The sequence below is a fragment of the Cnephaeus nilssonii genome (assembly GCF_951640355.1).
Source record: "Cnephaeus nilssonii genome assembly, chromosome: 18".
NCBI lineage: Eukaryota > Metazoa > Chordata > Mammalia > Chiroptera > Vespertilionidae > Cnephaeus > Cnephaeus nilssonii.
Genome location: NC_137089.1, coordinates 52,837,088 through 52,859,020, shown reverse-complemented (window position 1 = coordinate 52,859,020; position 21,933 = coordinate 52,837,088). Strand labels below are relative to the sequence as shown.

Below are 21,933 nucleotides of genomic sequence, written 5' to 3'. Positions count from 1 at the left end.
AGTGCCAGTGCAGTCCTGGTGCAGTGCCAGTGCAGTCCCGGTGCAGTCCTCGTGCAGTGCCGGTGCAGTCCCGGTGCAGTGGTCGGTGCAGTGCAGTGCAGTCTTGGTGCAGTGCCAGTGCAGTCCCGGTTCAGTGTAGTCCCGGTGCAATGCCGGTGCAGTCCCGGTTCAGTGTAGTCCCGGTGCAGTGCCAGTGCAGTCCTGGTGCAGTGTCAGTGCAGTGCCGGTGCAGTCCCGGTGCAGTGTCAGTGCAGTCCTGGTGCAGTGCCAGTGCAGTCCTCGTGCAGTCCCAGTGCAGTCCCGGTGCAGTGCCAGTGCAGTCCCGGTGCAGTGCGGTGCAGTCCTGGTGCAGTGCCGGTGCAGTCCCCGTGCAGTGCGGTGCAGTCCCGGTGCAGTCCCGGTGCAGTGCGGTGCAGTCCCGGTGCAGTGCGGTGCAGTCCTGGTGCAGTGCCGGTGCAGTCCCGGTGCAGTCCCGGTGCAGTCCCAGTGCAGTCCCGGTGCAGTGCCAGTGCAGTCCTGGTGCAGTGCGGTGCAGTCCTGGTGCAGTGCCGGTGCAGTCCCGTGCAGTCCCAGTGCAGTGCGGCGCAGTCCCGGTGCAGTGCCAGTGCAGTCCTGGTGCAGTGCCAGTGCAGTCCCGGTGCAGTGCGGTGCAGTCCTGGTGCAGTGCCGGTGCAGTCCTCATGCAGTCCCAGTGCAGTCCCGGTGCAGTGCCAGTGCAGTCCCGGTGCAGTCCTCGTGCAGTCCCAGTGCAGTCCCGGTGCAGTGCCAGTGCAGTCCCGGTGCAGTGCCAGTGCAGTCCCGGTGCAGTGTGGTGCAGTCCCGGTGCAGTGCCGGTGCAGTCCCGTGCAGTCCCGGTGCAGTGCGGTGCAGTCCCGGTGCAGTGCCAGTGCAGTCCTGGTGCAGTGCCAGTGCAGTCCCGGTGCAGTGCGGTGCAGTCCTGGTGCAGTGCTGGTGCAGTGCTCGTGCAGTCCCAGTGCAGTCCCGGTGCAGTCCCGGTTCAGTGTAGTCCCGGTGCATTGCTGGTGCAGTCCCGGTTCAGTGTAGTCTCGGTGCAGTCCTAGTGCAGTCCTGGTGTAGTGTAAGCATGTCAAACTCGCAGCTGGCGGGCCACATGCCTCGTTTGACATGTTTGGTAGTAATTCGCGTTTAAGCATCTGGCAGACTGAGTGCAAGGCTGTCTGGGCTGTGGCTCAGGTGACTGGCGGGACACTCCTGTGGTCCCAGGTGTTTGAGAGGACATGGGGTGGGCTGCAGGCGAGGACCCGTCTCTTGCCGCTCTCCCCACACCAGTGCGGACGCCCTGCTTCTCGAGTAAGGGCTGCGATTGTCACCTGCAGGTGGGGGTGGACTTCACCGGCTCCAATGGGGACCCGCAGTCCCCCGACTCCCTTCATTACATCAGCCCCAACGGTGTGAACGAGTACCTGACCGCCATCTGGTCCGTGGGGGTGGTCGTTCAAGACTACGACGCGTGAGTATTGCCTGTGTCCTCACCCCGGGAGGCTTGTCTGTCTCCTGCGTGTTCTCTGATCGCGTGAGACAGGCTGCTGAAATGTCGTCTGATCTTGTCTTTCTCCTTGGGGCAGTCTCATTGTTGACTTTGACCTCTGACCCCGCTCTGCAGGTGCTTGTTGAGAGCCACCGGCTGTGTAGGCCCCGGTTTCCGGGGGTTACTCGGGGAAAGGCGTCGGGGGGGCTGAAGTCCAGGCGGCACAGCCTCAAACACGCAGACACTGGTTCTAACATGGCTGTTTCCTGGGCAGCCGGAAAGTCTTCTTCTTCACGTGACTTTGAACAAGTGTCCACGAATAACGTGACCCAATTGCTGTAAAAGATTTTGAACAAATTCTCAATGGATGGATTTAAATAGGTCCTTTTGGAGGTTTGCTAAGCAACAGGGTAAGAAACGTGCATTCGTTGTGCTGTTAGGGCCAGTATGCAGTGTCACCCGTTCCTTTACATAAAGCTCTCACTTGCTGGTGGAGCTTTCATTAACCTTGTCATGGCGCTTAAGGAGATGGCTTTTTCAGGCAAATGCAAGCAAACCGGAAGCAAAGGTGGCTACGGCATAACCCATAACAGCAGCAGAAGACTCCTTGTAGAACACTTCTTACGTAATCCCAAGTGGGACTATAACCGGGACTTGTGAATAGCAGAGTGTCCAAGTGTTTCCATTGAAAACAGCCGGAAGTAAGCTGAAACGTCAATCACAAGTCCTCATGGGGCTCAGCATAGTGAGACCTCAGCAGGCGGCCTCAGGCTCAGCCGAGGGCTGTCAGAGGGGCAACAGGAGGCCTTCCCTATGGGAACGAGGAGCCTTAGGCAGTTCTTGGGTCGGAGCAGACTGCGGGCCCCGTCGGGCTCAGAGGTAGAAGGGACTGAGCTGGTCCCCGTCGGGCTCGGAGGTAGAGGGGACTGAGCTGGGCCCCGTTGGGCTCGAGGCAGAGGGGACTGAGCTGTGTAGGGCACGTGGCCGCAGGCAGGAGAGTTTCTGGTTTACCTGCTTTTATTTTCCAACTAGAGGCCTGGTGCACGAAATTCGTGCACAGGGGTGGCGGGGGGGTATCCCTCAGCTCAGCCTGCACCCTCTCCAATCTGGGACCCCTTGAGGGATGTCCGACTGCCCGTTTAGGCCCGATCCCATCGGGCCTAAATGGGCAGTCGGACATCCCTCTCACAATCCAGGACTGCTGGCTCCCAACTGCTCGCCTGCCTGCCTTCCTGATTGCCCCTAACCACTTCTGCCTGCCAGCCTGATCACCCCCTAACTACTCCGCTGCCAGCCTGATTGATGCCTAACTGCTCCCTTGCCAGCCTGTTTGCCCCCAACTTCCCTCCTCTACCAGCCTGGTCACCCCTAACTGCCCTCCCTTGAAGGATTGATCACCCCCAACTGCCCTCCCTTGAAGGATTGATCACCCCCAACTGCCCTCCCCTGCAGGGTTGATCGCCTCCAACTGCCCTCCCTTGCAGGCCTGGTCCCTCTCAACTGCTCTCCCTTGCAGGCCTGGTGCCTCCCAACCGCCCTCCCCTGCTGGCCATCTTGTGGTGGCCATCTTGTGTCCACATAGGGGCAGGATCTTTGACCACATGGGGGCATCCATCTTGTGTGTTGGAGTGATGGTCAATCTGCATATTACTCTTTTATTAGATAGGATAGAGGCCTGGTGCACGGGTGGGGGCCAGCTGGTTTGCCCTGAAGGGTGTCCCGGATCAGGGTGGGGGTTCCCTTGGGGCGTGGGGCGGCCTGAGCGAGGGGCCTGTGGTGGCTTGCAGGCTAGCCATGCCCCCTGGCGACCCAAGTGGAGGCCCTGGTATCTGGGATTTATTTACCTTCTACAATTGAAACTTTGTAGCCTGGAGCGGAGCCAAGCCTCCTGCTCGCTCCGTGGCCGGCAGCCATTTCTGTTGGGGTTTATTATCTCTCTAATAAAAGGATAATATGCAAATTAACCATCACTCCGCTACACAAGCCACGCCCACCAGCCAATCAGGGCGAGTATGCAAATTAACCCCAGCTAAGATGGCTACCATTGGGTTTCCCCAGCAACAGAAGAAGCTTAGCTTTCCACACACACTGGCGGGCACAGGCCTCCACTCAAGGATACCAAGTTTCAGTTAGAGGAGGTAAACAAATCCAAGCGGCAGCAACGGATCCAGCAGGAGGCTTGCCTCCGCTCCAGGCTACAAAGTTTCAATTGTAGAAGGTAAATAAATTCCAGATACCAGAGCCTCTGCTTGGGTCACCAGCAGCTTGGCTGGCCTGCAAACCACCACAGGCCCCTCGCTCAGGCTGCCCCATACCCCAAGGGAACCCCACCCTGATCCAGGACACCCTTCAGGGCAAACCAGCTGGCCCCCACCCGCGCACCAGGCCTCTATCCTCCTATCTAATAAAAGAGTAATATGCAGATTGACCATCAATCCAACACACAATATGGCTGCCCCCATGTGGTCAAAGATCCTGCCCCCATGTGGACACAAGATGGCCACCACAAGATGGCCACCACAAGATGGCCAGCAGGAGAGGGCAGTTGGGAGGCACCAGGCCTGTAAGGGAGGGCAGTTGGAGGCAATCAACCCTGCAGGGGATGGCAGTTAGGGGTGACTAGGCCGGCAGAGGAGGGAAGTTGGGGGCAAACAGGCTGGCAGGGGAGCAGTTAGACATCAATCAGGCTGGCATGGGAGTGGTTAGGGGGTGATCAGGCTGTCAGGCAGAAGCTATTTAGGGGCAATCAGGAAGGCAGGCAGGCGAGCAGTTGGGAACCAGCAGTCCTGGATTGTGAGAGGGATGTCCGACTGCCCGTTTAGGCCCGATCCCACCAGGATCGGGCCTAAACGGGCAGTCGGACATCTCTTGAGGGGTCCCAGATTGGAGAGGGTGTAGGCTGGGCTGAGGGACACCCCCCCTCCGTGCACGAATTTTGTGCACCGGGCCTCTAGTCCTTGTATAATTGAAACTTTGTAGCCTTAAGTAGAGGCCTGGGCCGGCCAGGGTGTGCGGAAAGCTTTGCTTCTTCTATTGCCAGGGGCAACCCTAGCCTCCTGCTCTTTCCAGCTCAGTGGCTGCCGCCATTTCTGTTTGGATTTGTTTACCTTCTATAATTGAAACTTTGTAGCCTTGAGTGGAGGCTTAGGCTGGCAAGGGCTGGCGGAAAGCTTGGCTTCCTCCGTTGCCTGGGAAACCCAAGCCTCCCTCCTGCTCTCTGTGGCTGTAGCCATCTTGATTGGGTTTATTTGCATACTCGCTCTGATTGGCTGGTGGGTGTAGCGGAGTGATGGTTAATTTGCATATTACTTTTTTATTAGGTAGGACAAGAACTGCTATAAGTGAGCTGTATGCAATAGAATAAAACTAAAGGACGGGAGGGGAAACACAGTCGTAGTAATAGGGGTCCAGCTGTGCCGTGTGGACGCTCTAAGGTACTTCCTACAGGACGCTCGAGGCAGAGGGGACTGAGGGAGGGAGGGGCTGTTGCCTGTGCCGAGGCCTCGGGAGCCCTGCTCTGCGCTGAGCGAAGGCGGACAAGCTCCTTCCTGACACAGGGACCCCGGGAAGTCCTGCCAAAGCCGCCCTGTTGCTGAGTTAGAGGGAGGGGTGATCCTTTGTGAGTTCAACAAAACCGAGGCAGAGCTTGGCCAGCACTGACCCCCATGGAAGAGAAACATCGTTAGGACATTAGTAATGCGACCAAGATTATAGGCACAAATTCAGAAAAAAGCGTTAAAAATTATATGTTGACTCTCTGAAACTGGTGTTACATTGGAGAGTCTACATTGAAGGTGCCTTTTAGGAAGCTTAACTCACCAGAGTTGGCTCAGAGCGCAGGGCGGAACGGGCAGCACGCCTCACAGAGGCCACTCTCAGCACCTCAGTCGGCCCCTCCAGCCCCTGTCCCCTCTGTCCCCTGTCCCCTCTGTCCCCTCTGTCCCCTGTCCCCTCTGTCCCCTCTGTCCCCTCTGTCCCCTCTGTCCCCTCTGTCCCCTCTGTCCCCGCTGTCCCCCTGTCCCCTCCGTCCCCTGGCCCCTCTGTTCCCTCTGGCCCCTCCCTCCCCTCTGTCCCCCCGTCCCCCCTGTCCCCTCTGCCCCCCCTGTCCCCTCTGTCCCCCTGTCCCCTCTGGCCCCTCCCTCCCCTCTGGCCCCCCGTCCCCCCTGTCCCCCCTGTCCCCTCTGTCCCCCCTGTCCCCTCTGTCCCCTCTGTTTCCTCTGTCCCCTCTGTCCCCTGGCCCCTCTGTTCCCTCTGGCCCCTCTGTCCCCTCTGTCCTCTCTGTCCCCTCTGTCCTCTCTGGCCCCTCTGGCCCCTCTGTCCCCTCTGTCCTCTCTGGCCCCTGGCCCCTCCGGCAGACCTGGAGGACACGTTCACACCTGAGAGTCCACGGAGGGAGGGAGACTTCAGGAAGTGTGAGATACAACATAAAATAAAAATCAGCGATCTCTCACTAACCAGCAGTAACTCACTCAAGAAGCTGTGGATACAAGACCACAATTCAGAATGTAATAAAAAGTGAGAATGAAGTTAAGGTCTAGAATCGTCACTGAGGGAAAACTACAAAATTGTGCTGAGGGACAAAGAGGGAAATTTATTTAAATGGAGAAATATGCCACGATTCTAGATAGACAGATGTCACAATGATGTAAGATATAAAAATGTCTTCCTAAATTAGTTCATTTTAATAAAAAATTCAACAGAATCCTGACAAAGTAATTCTTAAAATGTCCCGGAAGGAAAGGTGAGAGAATGGCCGTGAGTTCTTCCGAGGAAGGAGTGGGAGCCGTCCTCGCAGACGGGAGCGTTCACGGCCCAGCGCTAAGCCTGCAGGAGCGCGTGGCCCGGGAGCAGAGCAGGAGAGGGAGCAGCCCAGTGCGTGTGCTCCGCCTGGGGCAGGGTGCTCACCGCAGGCCTGAGTTCAGTGAGGCCCGCTCTGTATAATTACAGACCCGCTGAGAAACGGACCCCACACCAAGGGGTTTGGGCCAAGGGGAGGTCTGCTCCCTGTGGTGCTCGTGGGGGGCACGTGTCTCAGACAGACAGGCCCCTCAACCCACAGCGCCCCCCTGGGCCGGGCAGTGCCCCCCCCCCCCCAGTCGGGCAGCACCACCCTGGGCCGGGCAGCACCACCCTGGGCCGGGCAGCACCACCCTGGGCCGGGCAGCACCACCCTGGGCCGGGCAGTGTTGGCAGCGGACGTGGAGGGCACCGGGGTGTGTGCGGCCCTCCCAGTGCAGGTGGCTTCTGTTCCCACTGCCTGGCTGAGGAGCAGGTGGAGCTGTGGGGCTCGGGCTGAGGGCACCCCCGTGGGGACCAGCGGCTTCTTCCATCAGCTCCAGAACATTTCCGGATGGACTAGACGTTTTGGTCACATCCCCTGAACGTTCCGCAGAAATAGGCGCAGATTGTTGACAGTCTGACAGCGAGGAAGCAGAAATTGTGAAATAACTTTTATTCACATTAATTAATATTAAAAACTGTAAAAGATACGGTAGACAAAGTTAAAGACAGATTGTAAGCAGGGAGAAGGGTTTGGCATGTGTGACACAGGCTCTGTCCTCAGTGCCAGAGCCGCTATGAGTGCCCATGGAGGGGGATGTCCTGATGGGAAATGGCATGTTCATTCGGGGGTTCGCGGAGAATGTCCTGATGGGAAAAGGCATGTTCATTCGGGGGTTCGCGGAGAATGTCCTGATGGGAAATTAGCATGTTCATTCGGGGGTTCGCGGAGAATGTCCTGATGGGAAATTAGCATGCTCATTTGGGGGTTCGCGGAGAATGTCCTGATGGGAAATTGGCATGTTCATTCGGGGGTTCGCGGAGAATATCCTGATGGGAAAAGGCATGTTCATTCGGGGTTTGTGGAGAATGTCCTGATGGGAAATTAGCATGCTCATTCGGGGGTTCGCGGAGAATGTCCTGATGGGAAATTGGCATGCTCATTCGGGGGTTCGCGGAGAATGTCCTGATGGGAAATGAGAGTTTTTATGTGGCATTTGTACCACGTTTCTGTGGCCAGTATATGAATATTCATATTATGTGGCGGTAAGTAACCTCATGTCAGTTGAGCAAGTTTGACTGCCAAATGAGTTTGCCATAACCAATGAAAAGAGTTGTGGTTTTTAGGGCTTTGTGGATCTAGCTATCGTATTTACTCGATGGAATATACAGTATATAAGTAGGAAAGAATGTTAGAAATAGGAATATAAACTCCATTTTTATAAATACACGTGGAAAGACATTTTTCTCCCTCAAAGCACATAAAACTATTTAGGAGAATTGCCATATTAACATTTTTTTCCTCTGGTAATTATGAGTAATCTTTTATCCTTTTTTAAGATTTAAACATTTTAAAAACTAAGCTTATATTGGCTTTATTATGAGTAAAGATAAACTGTGTTGGAAAATGATCTCCTCTTTCACATTTCCTTTCAGGGATAAGATGTTCCCGGCGTTTGGGTTTGGAGCTCAGATTCCGCCTCAGTGGCAGGTGAGAGGGCCCGTCCTCCGGCGCTGCCTCCGGGGGGAGCGGCCCCAGCTCACCAGCCCTTTCCTCTGCAGGTGTCGCACGAGTTCCCCATGAACTTCAATCCGGCCAACCCCTACTGCCAAGGTGAGTGGATGCCCGCGCACTGTGCCCGCCTCTCCCCTGTGCTGGGGACTGTGCCCGCCTCTCCCCTGTGCTGGGGACTGTGCCCGCCTCTCCCCTGTGCTGGGGACTGTGCCCGCCTCTCCCCTGTGCTGGGGACTCCCCACGCCCCCGGCCTCTGACCAGCTCGCCCTGTCTCAGGAGGCAGGGGCGGCCTCACTGCGCGGAAGAGCGCCCGCCACGCGCTCCTGCCTTAAAGGATCAACAGAACAGAGAGTCCTGCCTTGAGACTCGGTCAGTAAATAGGGTCATAGTCCTTCCACGCACAAGTGGATTTTAGAGTAAACCCTCTGAAATGAGCAGTCAGTCCGCGGTCTCTGAAGCCCTCGGAGGAGCGGGCGCTGTGCAGGGAGGTGGCCCGCACCGGAGCGTGGACACAGGTGGTCTCCGCAGTGCGGTGCGGGCGGCTCTGGGCGGCTTCCCTCCACGGAGGCCACCGTGTGGTTCGCGCTTCCCTGGGACGTCCCGTAGCCAGGTGCTTCCCCGCCACCCCTGAGAACTCACCTGACATGCCCCGTCCCCCAGAAAACGGTGCACGTTTGGGGCAAGGGGGTGGGGCAGAGGCATAGACTGGACGGCGAGCTGACTCTCTGCAGCGACGGGTGTGGGTTCCGACGGAAAAGCCCGTCCTCTGGTCCTCACGGAGGAGGGGGGAGCCGGGGGGAGCCGGGGAGGGGTGTTGGGAGAGCTGCCAGGGCGCCTCCTTCTCCCGACACGTTTCCCACCGACCCAGGGCCTGTGTGCACGGCGGGGCCTGGCGGGGCCTTCTCGCCGTCGCCACGTGTTCCATGCTTGTGAGGAAGTGGGAACGGAAGGATTTCGGGAGCTGAGGGCGATGGCTCACGCGGGCACTCGTTCCGTACGCTCACTCCGAGCACCAGGAGCCCCTCTGGGCTGCCGTCGGTGCGCCGCTCTGCGTCAGGTCTCCGTCCGGCACAGACAGCCCATGGGGTTCAGACGAGGCAGACGCCGTGCGGGAGAGACAGCCTGTCCCCGTGGGTCCCGCCCGGTCACTGGGTGTCCGTGCCCGGAAATCGTACGTCTCGCGTCCCAGAGGCACAGGGAGGCCTCGGCGTCGCTCCGTGTCCGCGGAGGGACTGCGGGCAGAATTGGGAGGAAGTGTGACTGATTGCTGTGCACCTTAGACTGCGAGCAAGCGGAGAGGGAGAAACGGAAGGAGGTGCTGCGGTGGTTTCGGGCTCGCATTTGGCACAGCCCCTGCTGCTGCCTGTGTCGGTGTGATCTTCGTCACTGGCGGGTGACTGGCCGCTGGTGCCAGCCTCACCTTCGCACGTTAAACACCCTTCGTGTGAGTGTTCGTTCTCTGACGAGGCCATTCCTTCCCGAGTGCCGAGGCCTCGGGGCGCTCATGGGGACCTGCCATTACGGGCGGCCAGGCCTCTGAAGCCTTAAACCACGTCCCGCTTCTCTTCCGTGGCTCGCTGTTCTGCTGGGCATTTTAAAGCCAGAAACCTGTTTGGGTTTTACACTGACCACCTCCTGAGGCTGATTCCTTGATGATTGCAGCAAGTGTTGTGGGAGTTTCTAGAGAATTCCTGTCTCTTCGAGCGTCTGACTGGACGCCGGGCAGGTGGAGCAGGTGTGTGCGGGGCCCTGGCGGGCATCAGCGGTGCCGTGGCCGGGGCCGCGTGGCTGTCCCAGGCGGCCGCCGCCATCAGGCCTCAGGTCTCAGCGACTCGCCCTGGTCCCTGGTGTTTCTCCTCCACCTGGGGCCCTGCAGGGGTGCAGCTGCCCGGGTGTGCTGCCCCGAGGCTGCGGGTTGGGGGGGCAGGCCTGCCGGTCCCAGTGCCCAGGAACGCCCAGGACCTGCGCGCGGCACGACCCTGGCCCGGGAGTGGCTGTGGGCTCTGCAGCCGCCCTGCGTGTTTAGCCTCCACATCACCCATGTCCAGCCTTCCTCGTGGCACATGTAAACTAATTCCGGAAGTTCTGCAGCCTACCAGAAAATACACTTTTTCAAAAAAGGTATATTTTGAGTCATTTACACCAGACGGCTCTTGTCCTATTTTTATTTGACCACCTAAGGGAAAAGGGGTCAGCGCCCCGACTGAACAGGTTCTGCACGTGTTGGCAGTTCTTGCAGCGCGGGGTTGAGACCCGCTGCTGAGTCAGCGAGGAGACCCTGGTCAGGAGCACCAGTGGCACCGAGCCGCGGGCCCGCTTGTGCGCCTCTGGCCACCTGTGCAGGCGCTTTCCGGCTGACCCACCTGAGAATTCCCAGCGCTGCCTCCTCACCTCGAAATGCCGAGTGACGGCTCAGCCTCTGTCCCAGTCCTTTTCCCTGAGTCTCGTCCCTAGCAGCAAAGCTAAGCGCCCTAACAGTCCTGTGGACTAGTGAGTAACTCGCTCAGCTGAAAACACGTGTTCTCCTGGGTCGGGAGGGTAGAGGACTTGGTGTGGAGGTGTGTGCTGCACGGGGTGGGCGAGAGTGGGTTTATAGTGGTTCGTACGGAAAATGACACATGAGTAAGTACTAATACAAGAATAGACTCTATTTCACGTGCGTGTGACTGGAACGTGCCCACCTTATAGCTCAGAGGAGTCTGGGTAGAGACCTGCTGTCTGAGTACTGTGTCGCGTGTGCGACCACGTCGGCGGGGAGAGCTGGGCGTGGCGTTGTTCCTAAGAACCCCCCATGCTGCTCTTTCTGTCCAGGGATCCAGGGCATCGTGGAGGCCTATCGGGCCTGCCTGCCTCAGATAAAGCTCTACGGACCGACGAACTTCTCCCCCATCATCAACCACGTGGCCAGGTTTGCTGCTGCAGCCACACAGCAGCAGACGGCTTCGGTAAGTGTCCGTCCCCGGAACTGAGGTGCGGGCCCGCCCTGTTCCGGGCCACTGTCTGTGCCGTGACCATCGAGGTGCCAAGGCAGAGCTTGAAGTGCAGGCACCGTCGCCCTCGGTGGGGGCGGCAGCTAGTGATCCTTGGAAACAGGCAGGAACAAAGCTGCCCACCCGCAAGTCTTGTCTCTGAGACCAGCCACTGGGTGCTGCTTCTCGGGGTGAGGCGGGACGAGGACGCACACAGTGAGGGAAGGAAGAGTGAATGGGGATTCATGTCACGTGCCCGGGCCTGGGCCGCGTGGACACTCAGCACCTGAGCTGCTGTTACAAATCCGACTCCCAGTCTAGACGCGAAGGACCCAGACGATGCTTTATGTGACATCGCCACTCGCTGGCGATTGATCAGATAACCGTACGGAGAGAACCCCACCACATCCACGTCAGCGTGTTCTTTAGTTTATAGACAGTCCTCCCTCTTCCGCTGAGAGAACCCCACCACGTCCACGTCAGCGTGTTCTTTAGCTTATAGACGTCCTCCCTCTTCCGCTGAGAGAACCCCACCACGTCCACGTCAGCGTGTTCTTTAGCTTATAGACGTCCTCCCTCTTCCGCTGAGAGAACCCCACCACGTTCACATCACCGTGTTCTTTAGTTTATAGACGTCCTCCCTCTTCCGCTGAGAGAACCCCACCACGTTCACATCACCGTGTTCTTTAGCTTATAGACGTCCTCCCTCTTCCGCTGAGAGAACCCCACCACGTTCACATCACCGTGTTCTTTAGTTTATAGACGTCCTCCCTCTTCCGCTGAGAGAACCCCACCACGTTCACATCACCGTGTTCTTTAGCTTATAGACGTCCTCCCTCTTCCGCTGAGAGAACCCCACCACGTCCACGTCAGCGTGTTCTTTAGCTTATAGGCGTCCTCCCTCTTCTGCTGAGAGAACCCCACCACGTCCACATCAGCGTGTCCTTTAGCTTATAGGCGTCCTCCCTCTCCCGCCGGAGTGGCACTCGCTCCCTTGGCCGATGCTCCGACGGGATGGCTCTACCACTTCAGTTAAATGCTGGGCCTTTACCGTAGGTGTTTCCACGCCTTGCTCCCGCGGACTTCGGCCGCCTGTTTGGTGCCCTGTCACCCTTTAATGGACGTGCAGCGTTTCCGTGTGAACTCCCTGTCATCCCAGATGTCAGGCTCTTGCAGCAGGTGGTCCTCGAGCTGCCGGTGTCCGCGCTGCCTGTGTCACCAGAGCTCGAGCTGCTCACGGGCCGTGCTTTCTCTTTGGCAGCAATATTTTGTGCTCCTGATCATCACCGACGGCGTGATCACAGACCTGGACGAGACCAGGCAGGCCATCGTCAATGCCGCCAAGCTGCCTATGTCCATCATCATCGTCGGAGTGGGCGGCGCCGACTTCAGCGCCATGGAGTTCCTGGACAGCGACAGCGGGGCCCTGCGCTCCCCGTCGGGTGAGGTGGCCAATAGAGACATCGTGCAGTTCGTGCCTTTCAGACAGTTCCAGAACGTGAGTCCCGCTGCGCCTCGCCCGTTCGGCCTGGGGGCGGGGTGGGTGCGGGCCGGTGGGTGGGTTTGCTTCAGGCTTGGGCCTGCGTGCCTCCCGCAGTGTGTGGCCAGTTAAACCAGTGAGTGACTGACTGTCAAGGAGAGCTCACCTTTCCCTGCCTGACAACCAGTTTCCACACCGTGTGTGTGTGAGGAAATGACCGCCTAGAGGCTGGTTTGCCGAGTCTCTCGGGAGACTGCCAGTTTCCTCCAATGGTGGTAGCATCTCATAAAGTGGCACATTGCTACCAGCCTGGTCCCTCCCACAGGCCCGCCCAGTGGCACCCGTCAAAGCCACCCCGTCCCCTCCCACCTTAATCCCTCCTCATCCCTGGCAGCCATTAGTTTGGTCTCCACTTCTTGATTTTATCATTTTCAAACTTATATACACAGAATCTCACAGCAGGAGCCTTTGGGGCTGGCCTTTTCTCCATGATTCCTCACAGGCTCCGTGCGGCTGAGCGGGGCTCCGTGCGGCTGAGTGGGGCTCCGTGCCGCTGAGTGGGTCTCTGTGCCATGCCGCTGAGCGTGGCTCCGTGCCGCTGAGTGGGTCTCTGTGCCGTGCCGCTGAGCGGGGCTCCGTGCCGCTGAGCGGGGCTCCGTGCTGAGCGGGGCTCCGTGTGCTGAGCGGGTCTCAGTGCCGCTGAGCGGGGCTCCGTGCTGAGCGGGGCTCCGTGCCGCTGAGCGGGTCTCAGTGCCGCTGAGCGGGGCTCCGTGCTGAGCGGGGCTCCGTGCCGCTGAGCGGGTCTCAGTGCCGCTGAGCGGGGCTCCGTGCTGAGCGGGGCTCCGTGCCGCTGAGCGGGTCTCAGTGCCGCTGAGTGGGTCTCTGTGCTGAGCGGGTCTCCGTGCCGCTGAGTGGGTCTCTGTGCTGAGCGGGGCTCCGTGCCGCTGAGCGGGGCTCCGTGCCGCTGAGCGGGTCTCCGTGCCGCTGGGCGGGTCTCAGTGCCGCTGAGCGGGGCTCCGTGCTGAGCGGGGCTCCGTGCCGCTGAGCGGGGCTCCGTGCCGCTGGGCGGGTCTCCTTGCCGCTGAGCTGGTCTCTGTGCTGCTGAGCTGGTCTCTGTGCTGCTGAGCGGATCTCTGTGCCGCTAAGAGGGGCTCTGTGCCGCTGAGCGGGGCTCCGTGCTGTGGGCACGTGGTTTGAGGGCACCTGCAGCTGCTTCCAGTCGTGCCTGGTGCACACCAGCTGCTGTTAACATCACGCACAGGCTTGTGTGAATGCGTGTTGGGGGAAGTACACAGAAGTGCAGCTGCGTGTTCAGTTAGCAAAAGCCTGTGAACTTCCCCGAGTGGCTGTTCCATCCCCTGCCCAGCGACAGGGGCAGGACCTGGCCGGTGTGCAGTTAAGGAGCAATCCATGGGGGTCTTTGTGGTGATGAGACAGCTGTGTATCTTGTGATCACACAGAGCTGTGTACATGTGCGCGTGCACACAAACACGCACACACACACACACACACACACACACGCGTGCGCGCGCACACGTGACACTGGAGACTCAGTAAGGGCTGTGCACTGGATGGTGTCGCTGTCCTGGTTTTGATATTGTCCCGCTGTTACAGAGCCATTACCTTTGGAGGGAACTGGGTGAAATATACATGGGATGTCTATTATTTTTGCAACTTCCTGTGAATCTATAATTACTTCTAAATAAGAAGCCAAAAAAATGAATAGTGAGTGAATAAAAGACCAGCATTGAAAGTTAAGGACAACAAGAATCATTGCATGCCGGGCGGGGGTCAGCACCCTCAGCTCATCCCCTGCTGTCAGACTGACCCTAGACTGGATGCAGGCACAGGGGTGGGACTGTGTGGAATCCTGGTCTTTATCAAAGGACTAGAGGCCAGTGCACAAAATTCGTGCACAGGGGCGGGAGTTGTCCCTCAGCCCAGCCTGCACCCTCTCCAATCTGGGACCCCTTGAAGGATGTCCGACTGCCCGTTTAGGCCCGATCCCACTGGGCAGTTGGACATCCCTCTCACAATGCAGGACTGCTGGCTCCCAGCTGCTCACCTGCATCTGCCTGATTGCCCCTAACTTCTTCTGCCTGCCAGCCTGATCTCCCCTAACCACTCCCCTGCCAGCCTGATCAACGCCTAACTGCTCCCCGACCAGCCCGATTGCCCTTAACTGCCCTCCCCTGCCATCCTGGTCACCCCTAACTGCCCCCCCTGCTGGCTCAGTCACCCCTAAGTGCCCTCCTTGCCGACCTGGTCACCCCCAACAGCCCTCCTCTGCTGGTCTGGTCTCCCCAAACTGCCCTCCCCTGCAGGCCTGATCCCTCCCAACTTCCCTCCCCTGCTAGCCATCTTGTGGTGGCCATCTTGTGTCCACATGGGGGCAGCCATCTTTGACCACATGGGGGTGGCCATCTTGTTTCTTGGAGTGATGGTCAATTTGCATATTACTCTTTTATTGGATAGGATAGCTAAGCCCTGGCTGGAGTCATTCAGTGGTTAGTGTTGCCCGTGCACCAAAGAGTCTCGGGTTCAATTCCCTGTCAAGGGCACATACTTGGGTTGCAGGTTTGATCCCTGGCCCTGGTTGGGGTGCATGCAGGAGGCAACCAATCGATGTGTCTCTCTCATATCAATGTTTCTCTCTCTCTCCCCCTCTTTCCCTCCTTTCCACTCTAAAAATCAATGGGAAATATATCCTTGGATGAGGATTAACTAAGGTGGGGGGGGGGGCAGTGAAAATGTGGTTGCTCATGAAGTCACTGGTTGTGTTCTCCAGGCTCCCAAGGAGGCGCTGGCCCAGTGTGTCCTGGCTGAGATCCCCCAGCAGGTGGTGGGCTACTTCAACACCTACAAGCTGCTTCCCCCCCAGAACCCTGCCACCACCAAGTGAAGGCTGCCTCCCGACCATGACCAGCCCCGGCGCTTACTGTCACCCGGCATTCATGCTGTAACCTAGTTCTCTACGGGTTCTTTCTACTTAAAGCGTTTTTTATACTTTCTGGAGGAAAAGTGCTAAGTTAATCTTTACCAATCAATTCAGTGGTTGCTTCTGACCCAGGGGCTGCAGTGAGGCTGTCTGGAGGAGACACTCCCGAGGAACGTGGTTTGTTGATGTGACTGTACCTTCATAGGAGGAGCTGCCATTTCCAGTGGTTCCCAGTAGGAGGAATGGAGCCTGTTGGGCTGTGTGATTCCAGGTTTCTGTGCAGCAAGCCCCACCTCAGTGACAAGGCTCCTCAGAGCAGATGACACTGAGCTGTTCCTGTAACGGTTCAGTGCTTCTCCAGGGCTAATCTCGGCGCATTCCGGCGGGCCTGCTGCAGGCGCTGAGTGACAGGCCGCACACCGTCCCTCTGGCACAGCCGGTGGCCTGAGCCTCGCGCCAGCAGCTGTGCATGTCACCGCCCAGACCGCTCTGCCTGCGGATGCTGTCCGCGAGCCCCGGTCTGCATGTGTGCGCCATGGCTTGTCCTGGATTCCCCGTTGTTGGAGCGTTTTCCTGGGAGGGAAAGCACTGAGCTGCTCTGTTGGGAGCCGTGGGACCAAACCAGCACTCCATTCCTCGTGCGGATGGGCCGCGGCGCCATCGGGAGGGATGGTGCCAGACCTTGCTTGCTGAGGCCCCTTATGCTGATTTGTACGTATTCACTTAGACATTTTTCCCTTTTTTTTGAGTAACATTTTTAGTCTGATTTTTAAACTCATGATAATCAAAATCACATTTCTATGTGCTATGTACTAAGCCCAGGCTGTACTGTATTAAGCATAAAACCTGTTGTAACTTAAAAAAAAAAAAATCTAGCTCTGCCTTTGGATATAGTGGACTTTACATGCTTTTTTTTTCACATTGGTCCTCATCCCATCCCGTTTTATTTTTTTATTTTTTTTTCAATCTTTAATTTCTTTATTGATTAAGGTATTTCATGTGTGCTTTTTAAAGAGTAGAATTTTCCCCTGGTTTTTACCCTTTAGGACATATTGCTTAGCAAACATGGTCCCATCAGAATAGGTTTGGCAGCATTCCAAGGACCTGTGTGCCCAGGATTGCACGTGCCCGGTTCTCAGACATGTTGGAGGACATGACCCCCAGCAGGGAGCAGCCCTGTCCGTGTTCTGGTTGCAGCTCCGTGTGCTTGGAAACAGCACAGAGATGTTGCTGGCTTTGTTTCCTTTAGAACCCACATGGCCCCTCTTAACTCCCGGACCCTTAAGTTTCTCCTGCAGCACCAGCACCACCTGCAGGGGGCGCTGGGGTCACCAGCGTGAGGGCTCATTGGTTCCACGCTGATCACAATCCTCACACCATGGCCAGCTGCCTTGGGGCTCACAATTTCATATTCTGGTTTTAAACAGAATGTTTCCTTTTAAAATTAGATTTTTATTATTCTTATTTTTTTATTTTTATTATTCATTCTTGACCAGTTTCATCACTAGATGCTGTTTTTGATAAGAACTATGATTCCAGTAAATTAGGGTAATGGATACCTTTTTGCAGTTTTGAATAAAAGCTGTTACAATTTCTAAATTACTTTATAAAGTCCTTACAATTCCTACATGTCACCTCATCGCGTGTGACTTGTTTTATATTAAACTAGAGGCCCGATGCACAAAATTCATGTCTGGGTAGAGTCCCTAGGCTTGGCTGGCGATCAGGGCCTATCTGTGGGCCGACCAGCAGGGTGATCTGGGGGCCCCCACTGGCACCCGCCTTGGCTGGCCAGGGGTCTGCGGGCTGGGGGCAGCTCCTGCATTGAGTGTCTGCCCCATGGTGGTCAGTGGGCATCATAGCGACTGGTTGTTCTGCCATTCAGTCGATTTACATATTAGGCTTTTATTATATAGGATGCTGCCTTTGCCCATTGTGCCACCATTCATTCCAGTGCCACTAGTTCTCAAAGTGCATTTAGAGACACTGTAACTGAGTCAATGGTCACACCCCTTCACCCGCTGTGTTTCCTGGAAACCCATCTTCATCCGTCTCCCCTGCATGCAGCTGATAATCACGTGGAGAATTTAATCCAAGAAGTCTGGCTGTGACTGCGAGAACTCTTGTGCCTTTTGGGTGTCATCCTTACAACAAATGTGTAAGTTAGGAATATATGAACTAATGTTGAGTATATCTTCCACATGAATGCCCTTTGGATAAAGTTATTTCTCAATGTGCTACAACAGTGCCTTGTTTTCGTTCTTATTCTCTAAATGTTATCAAAACCAGTAGAAAAGTTTGAAATAAAGTGAATGTAGTATATTAGATGGCCTGTGCTCCATATTTTGTGGAATAAAAGAGTTTGGGGGATGTTATTTTGTGGGGTTTGTTAATTTAAAAGAAATTGACTGCATTCAAATTGGTGCAGTAAGGGAAGGGTTATCAGTTTACTGCTCATGTCCTTTTTCTTTTCTTTTTTTAAAATATATTTTTATTGATTTCAGAGAGGAAGAGAGAGAGAGAAATATCGATGAGAGAATCATCGATTGGCTGCCTCCTACACACCCCTACTGGGGATCAAGCTGCGCCTGTGCCCTGACCTAAATCAAACCAGTGACCTTCTGGTTCATACCACTGAGCCACACCAGCTCAAACACTGATCCACACCAGCCAGGCACTGCTCACATCTTATTAGGGTGGTGGGGTCACATCTTGGGCCCTCTGGGACTCAAAAGGGAGCCCAGACTTGGGCTAAGGGTCATGGATGCCACTGAATGCACTTACTACCTCCACTGGGCATGGAGGCGGTAAGTGCCCCCTTCTCTTCGAAGTAGCATTTGCCTCTGAGAACCTCCAGCTTTGACTCTATCATCAGATCATACACACTCGATTCATCCTGGTGATAATCTTGTTCCTCACCTCTCCTCAGCCCACCCCGAGGTCATGCCCTGGACCTCCACGTTATCTCTAACATGCCCCTTGAATCTCAACTTCAAGTTCCCGGTCTCTCACTAACAACTCATATTCCATTTTCCAGCTTACTCCCTCTAGTTCTCGACAGCTCCCGCCAATCACCAATCATTGTCCACCAGCACCTTCAATCCACGAATGCTGCCATCTTTTCCATGTGCCCTTTCTCCTCCTCCAGACTTCTGCCTTCTCGGGCTGGCCCTGCAGCTCCAGCTACGTGGCTTCTTTGCTCTGAGGGGAGGTGCCTGGCATACTCCTGGCCCCTCCTGCATATTGTTTGCATCACTTGGCAGCCCCAGTCCCTCACTCCTACAGGTCCTCGTGAGTGTCACAGCCCCATATTTAAAATTGTACCTCAGGAAGTCCTAGCACAGAAACAATGATCCCTGTGAGCACCTTTGTCTGTAAGGAAGCCACCCCCCCAAGTTCCTGCCCTGATGGGACACCATCCAGTTCCTCTTATGTGTCTGGGTACCCAAGAGCCTCACCCTGGTGCTGGAACTCAGAGAAGGTGCTACCTTGTAAGTTCAGTTCATGTTGCTGGCCCTTTATGAGGAACACCTGGGGAGATGAAAAAATGGTGGCAGAGTAAGTGGATGCTGCATGGACACACTCACAGGACGAAACTGGTATTACAACTAAAATACAGAAAAACTTCCTGAAAAATCAACTGAAGACTTGCTGGAATGAACCCTGATAACCAAGGACTGAAAGTGGAGACCGCACAGAGACTGGTAGGGGTGGAGGCATGAAAGGGCTCGCCAGGTTCCCACAGACAGCAACTGAAGTTCTGGAGAGATATCTCAGCTGTGACTAGATATCACAGAACTGAGAGCACCAGAACTGGCTGTGAAAAGTGGCAAGGTTGCTGTCTGCCAGGGAGAGATGGCTAGAAATGCAGGCACACTCTTAAAGAGCCAGTGCACAAAATTCCCTGTGCAGCAACCCACCTGTGCTCCGGGAGAGGGAGGCAAAGTGGACTGGAGCTGTGTGAGAAGAAGCCAAGATTAGGGTTGCTGGGGTTAGAACAAAGAAGGCAGACACCTTCAGTTTCCTGTGCTGAGTCATTCCCTTACACTGCAAAGGTCATTTTTCTCATGTAGGCATTTGCTAACTAAGTGGTGCCTGGGGGAAGACAGTTGACCCACCCTATTGGAAAAACTCTCACAACACTTGTGGACAATTGTCTGAGGGCTATTCTAGACTGAATCCAATCAATCTGCAGACAGAGGTGGTCTCTGGAGGCTTTGAGTCTTTGCCTGATCTAATTAGTCAGAAACAGTGTTTGACACTGTATTGCACTAGAGATTGAGCGGCATAGCAGATCTACCTAATACATAGTCACAAACCCAAACAGGCAGCCAAAAGAAAAGAAACGACCCCCAAAATGAAAGAACAAGAGAATTCTACAGAAGAAGAGATGAATGAAACAGAGATAAGAAATTCACCTGACTTAGAGTTGAGAATAATGATGGTAAAGATGCTCAACAGCATGAGAAGATATATAGTAACTAACTAAGAAAAGAAAAATAAAGAATGAACAAATAAAGAACACATTGGAAGGAATACACAGCAGATTAGGGGAAGCTAAGGATTAAATCAGTGAATTAGAAGACAGGGTAGAAAAAAATCAATCAGAGAACTGAAAAGAAAAAACAATTAAAAAACAGGAGGACAGCTTAAGGGAGCTGTGTGACAACATTATATGTAAAAATGTTTGAATAGTAGGTGAACCAAAAGAGGTAGACAGGGAGAAAGGGATAGAGAATGTGTTTGAAGAAATAATAGCAGAAAACTTCCCTAACCTGGTGAAGGAAAAAGACACACAAGTTCAGGAGGCACAGAGTCCCAAGCAAGAAGAACCCAAACAGCCCCATGCACAGACATCATAATTAAAATGCCAAAAATTAAAGACAAAGGGAATCTTAAAGGCATCAAGAGAAAAGTAAACTGTTACCTACAATGGAACTCCCATAAGGCTGACACCTGATTTCTTATCAGAAATTCTACAGTAATGGAAAGCAAGGATCTGAAACCAAGATTACTATATCCAGCAAGGCTATCACTCAAAATGGTGAAATAAAGAGCTTCCCAGAAAAAAAAAAGGCTAAAGAGTTCATCACCACCAAGCCAGCATTACAAAAAATAGTAAAGGGAGCAGGGAAAGGGTTCATCAGAGGTGGAGGACACAGTGGAGGAGGGTCTCCTCCCAGTCATCCATGGATATGCTGTCCAGAAACCAGTCTGGCCCAGCCAAGAAGATGACCTGCCCCGTCCATGCTCCTCAAAGATTACCAGAACGTCCCTGAAATTGTGAAAGTTGATGATGTCATGAAAAGACTCTTGTGTTTGGAAATGGGGAATCAGAAGGAGAAGCTAAAAATCAAGAAAGAACAATTGATGAACAAGGTTGTGGCAAACCCTGAGGACATCAGCTCCCTCGAGGCTTGAATTGTTGCCTTGACTGTCAAGATCTGCAATTATGAAGAACACAGGCAGAAACATTGAAAGGACAAAGCTCTCAAGCGCTATCTGATGATGAGCATTGACCAGAGGCAAAACATGCTCAAAAACATCCATAAAACCAACTACAATGTCATTGAGAAGACGTGCAAGGACCTGGGAATTGAGTCCATCTTCTCCCCTCTATACTACTGAAAAGTCCACTACCGCTGGGTGACAAAGAAGGCTTTGTGCATTCGGGTTTACCAGGAGGCTCAAAAGTTGAAGCAAAAAAGGGCCTTAAAAACAGCAGCAGCCCAGAAACAACACCAGATGAACCCAATAAGCTCTTCCAAAGCTGAACCAGAGGCAATCAAAGAAAACCAATAAATTTTGTTCAAGTTAAAAATTAAAATGGTAAAGGGACTGCTGTAATGAGAAGAAGAAATAGAGAGAAACCTAGGCATACAGAATTAAAATGGCAATAAATAAGTACCTATCAATATGACCCAACTATATGCTGTCTACAAGAGACCCACCTCAGAACAAATGACACAGCATGAGAATGAAGAGCTGGAAAAAATTTTCCATGCAAATGGAAAAGAAAAATAAGCTGGAATAGCAATACTCATATTTGACAAAATAGACTTCAAAATGAAGGCCATCACAGGAGATAACAAAGGTCACCATAAAATAATAAAGGGATGGATCCAACAAGAAGATAAAACCCTGGTAAACATGTGCTCCCAATAGAGGATCATATATATATGTGAAACCTAGGCATACAGAATTAAACATCCATAAAACCAACTACAATGTCATTGAGACATTACAGAGAGAGAGAGAGAGAGAGAGAGAGAGAGAGAGAGAGAGAGAGGAGAGAGGAGAGAGAACAATAGTCATAGTTGGGGACTTTAACACCTCCTGACTTCACAGGATAGATCTTCCAGACAAAAAATTAACAAGGAAGCAGTGACTCTAAAGCACACACTAGATTGGATGGGTTTAATTGACATTTATAGAGCATTTCACCGCAGAAATGCAGAATATACATTCTTCTCAAGTACAATATGGAGGATTCGCAAAGATAGACTACATGTTAATACACAAAACAAATTTCTACAAGTTCAA

At 54.4% G+C, this 21,933-nt stretch overlaps 1 protein-coding gene and 1 pseudogene across 4 annotated transcripts in view; both read left to right on the top strand.

Annotated features, from left to right (window-relative positions):
• The window catches only part of CPNE3 (copine 3), a 50,366-nt gene extending 32,651 nt beyond the window's left edge, over nucleotides 1-17,715 (top strand). For all 3 annotated transcript variants that reach the window (XM_079795899.1, XM_079795900.1, XM_079795901.1), the window contains exons 12-17: nucleotides 1,338-1,471; nucleotides 7,925-7,979; nucleotides 8,051-8,102; nucleotides 10,815-10,948; nucleotides 12,234-12,470; nucleotides 15,241-17,715. In XM_079795899.1, coding sequence (XP_079652025.1) covers nucleotides 1,338-1,471; nucleotides 7,925-7,979; nucleotides 8,051-8,102; nucleotides 10,815-10,948; nucleotides 12,234-12,470; nucleotides 15,241-15,354 — 726 coding nt within the window. In that variant the 3' untranslated portion in view covers nucleotides 15,355-17,715. The remainder of the gene's footprint in view (nucleotides 1-1,337; nucleotides 1,472-7,924; nucleotides 7,980-8,050; nucleotides 8,103-10,814; nucleotides 10,949-12,233; nucleotides 12,471-15,240) is intronic.
• LOC307114131 (small ribosomal subunit protein uS15m-like) lies at nucleotides 16,035-21,192 on the top strand (annotated as a pseudogene). Its single transcript has 2 exons — nucleotides 16,035-16,101; nucleotides 20,574-21,192. The product of its transcript is annotated as a small ribosomal subunit protein uS15m-like (transcript).
• The last annotated feature ends 741 nt before the right edge of the window (nucleotides 21,193-21,933 follow it).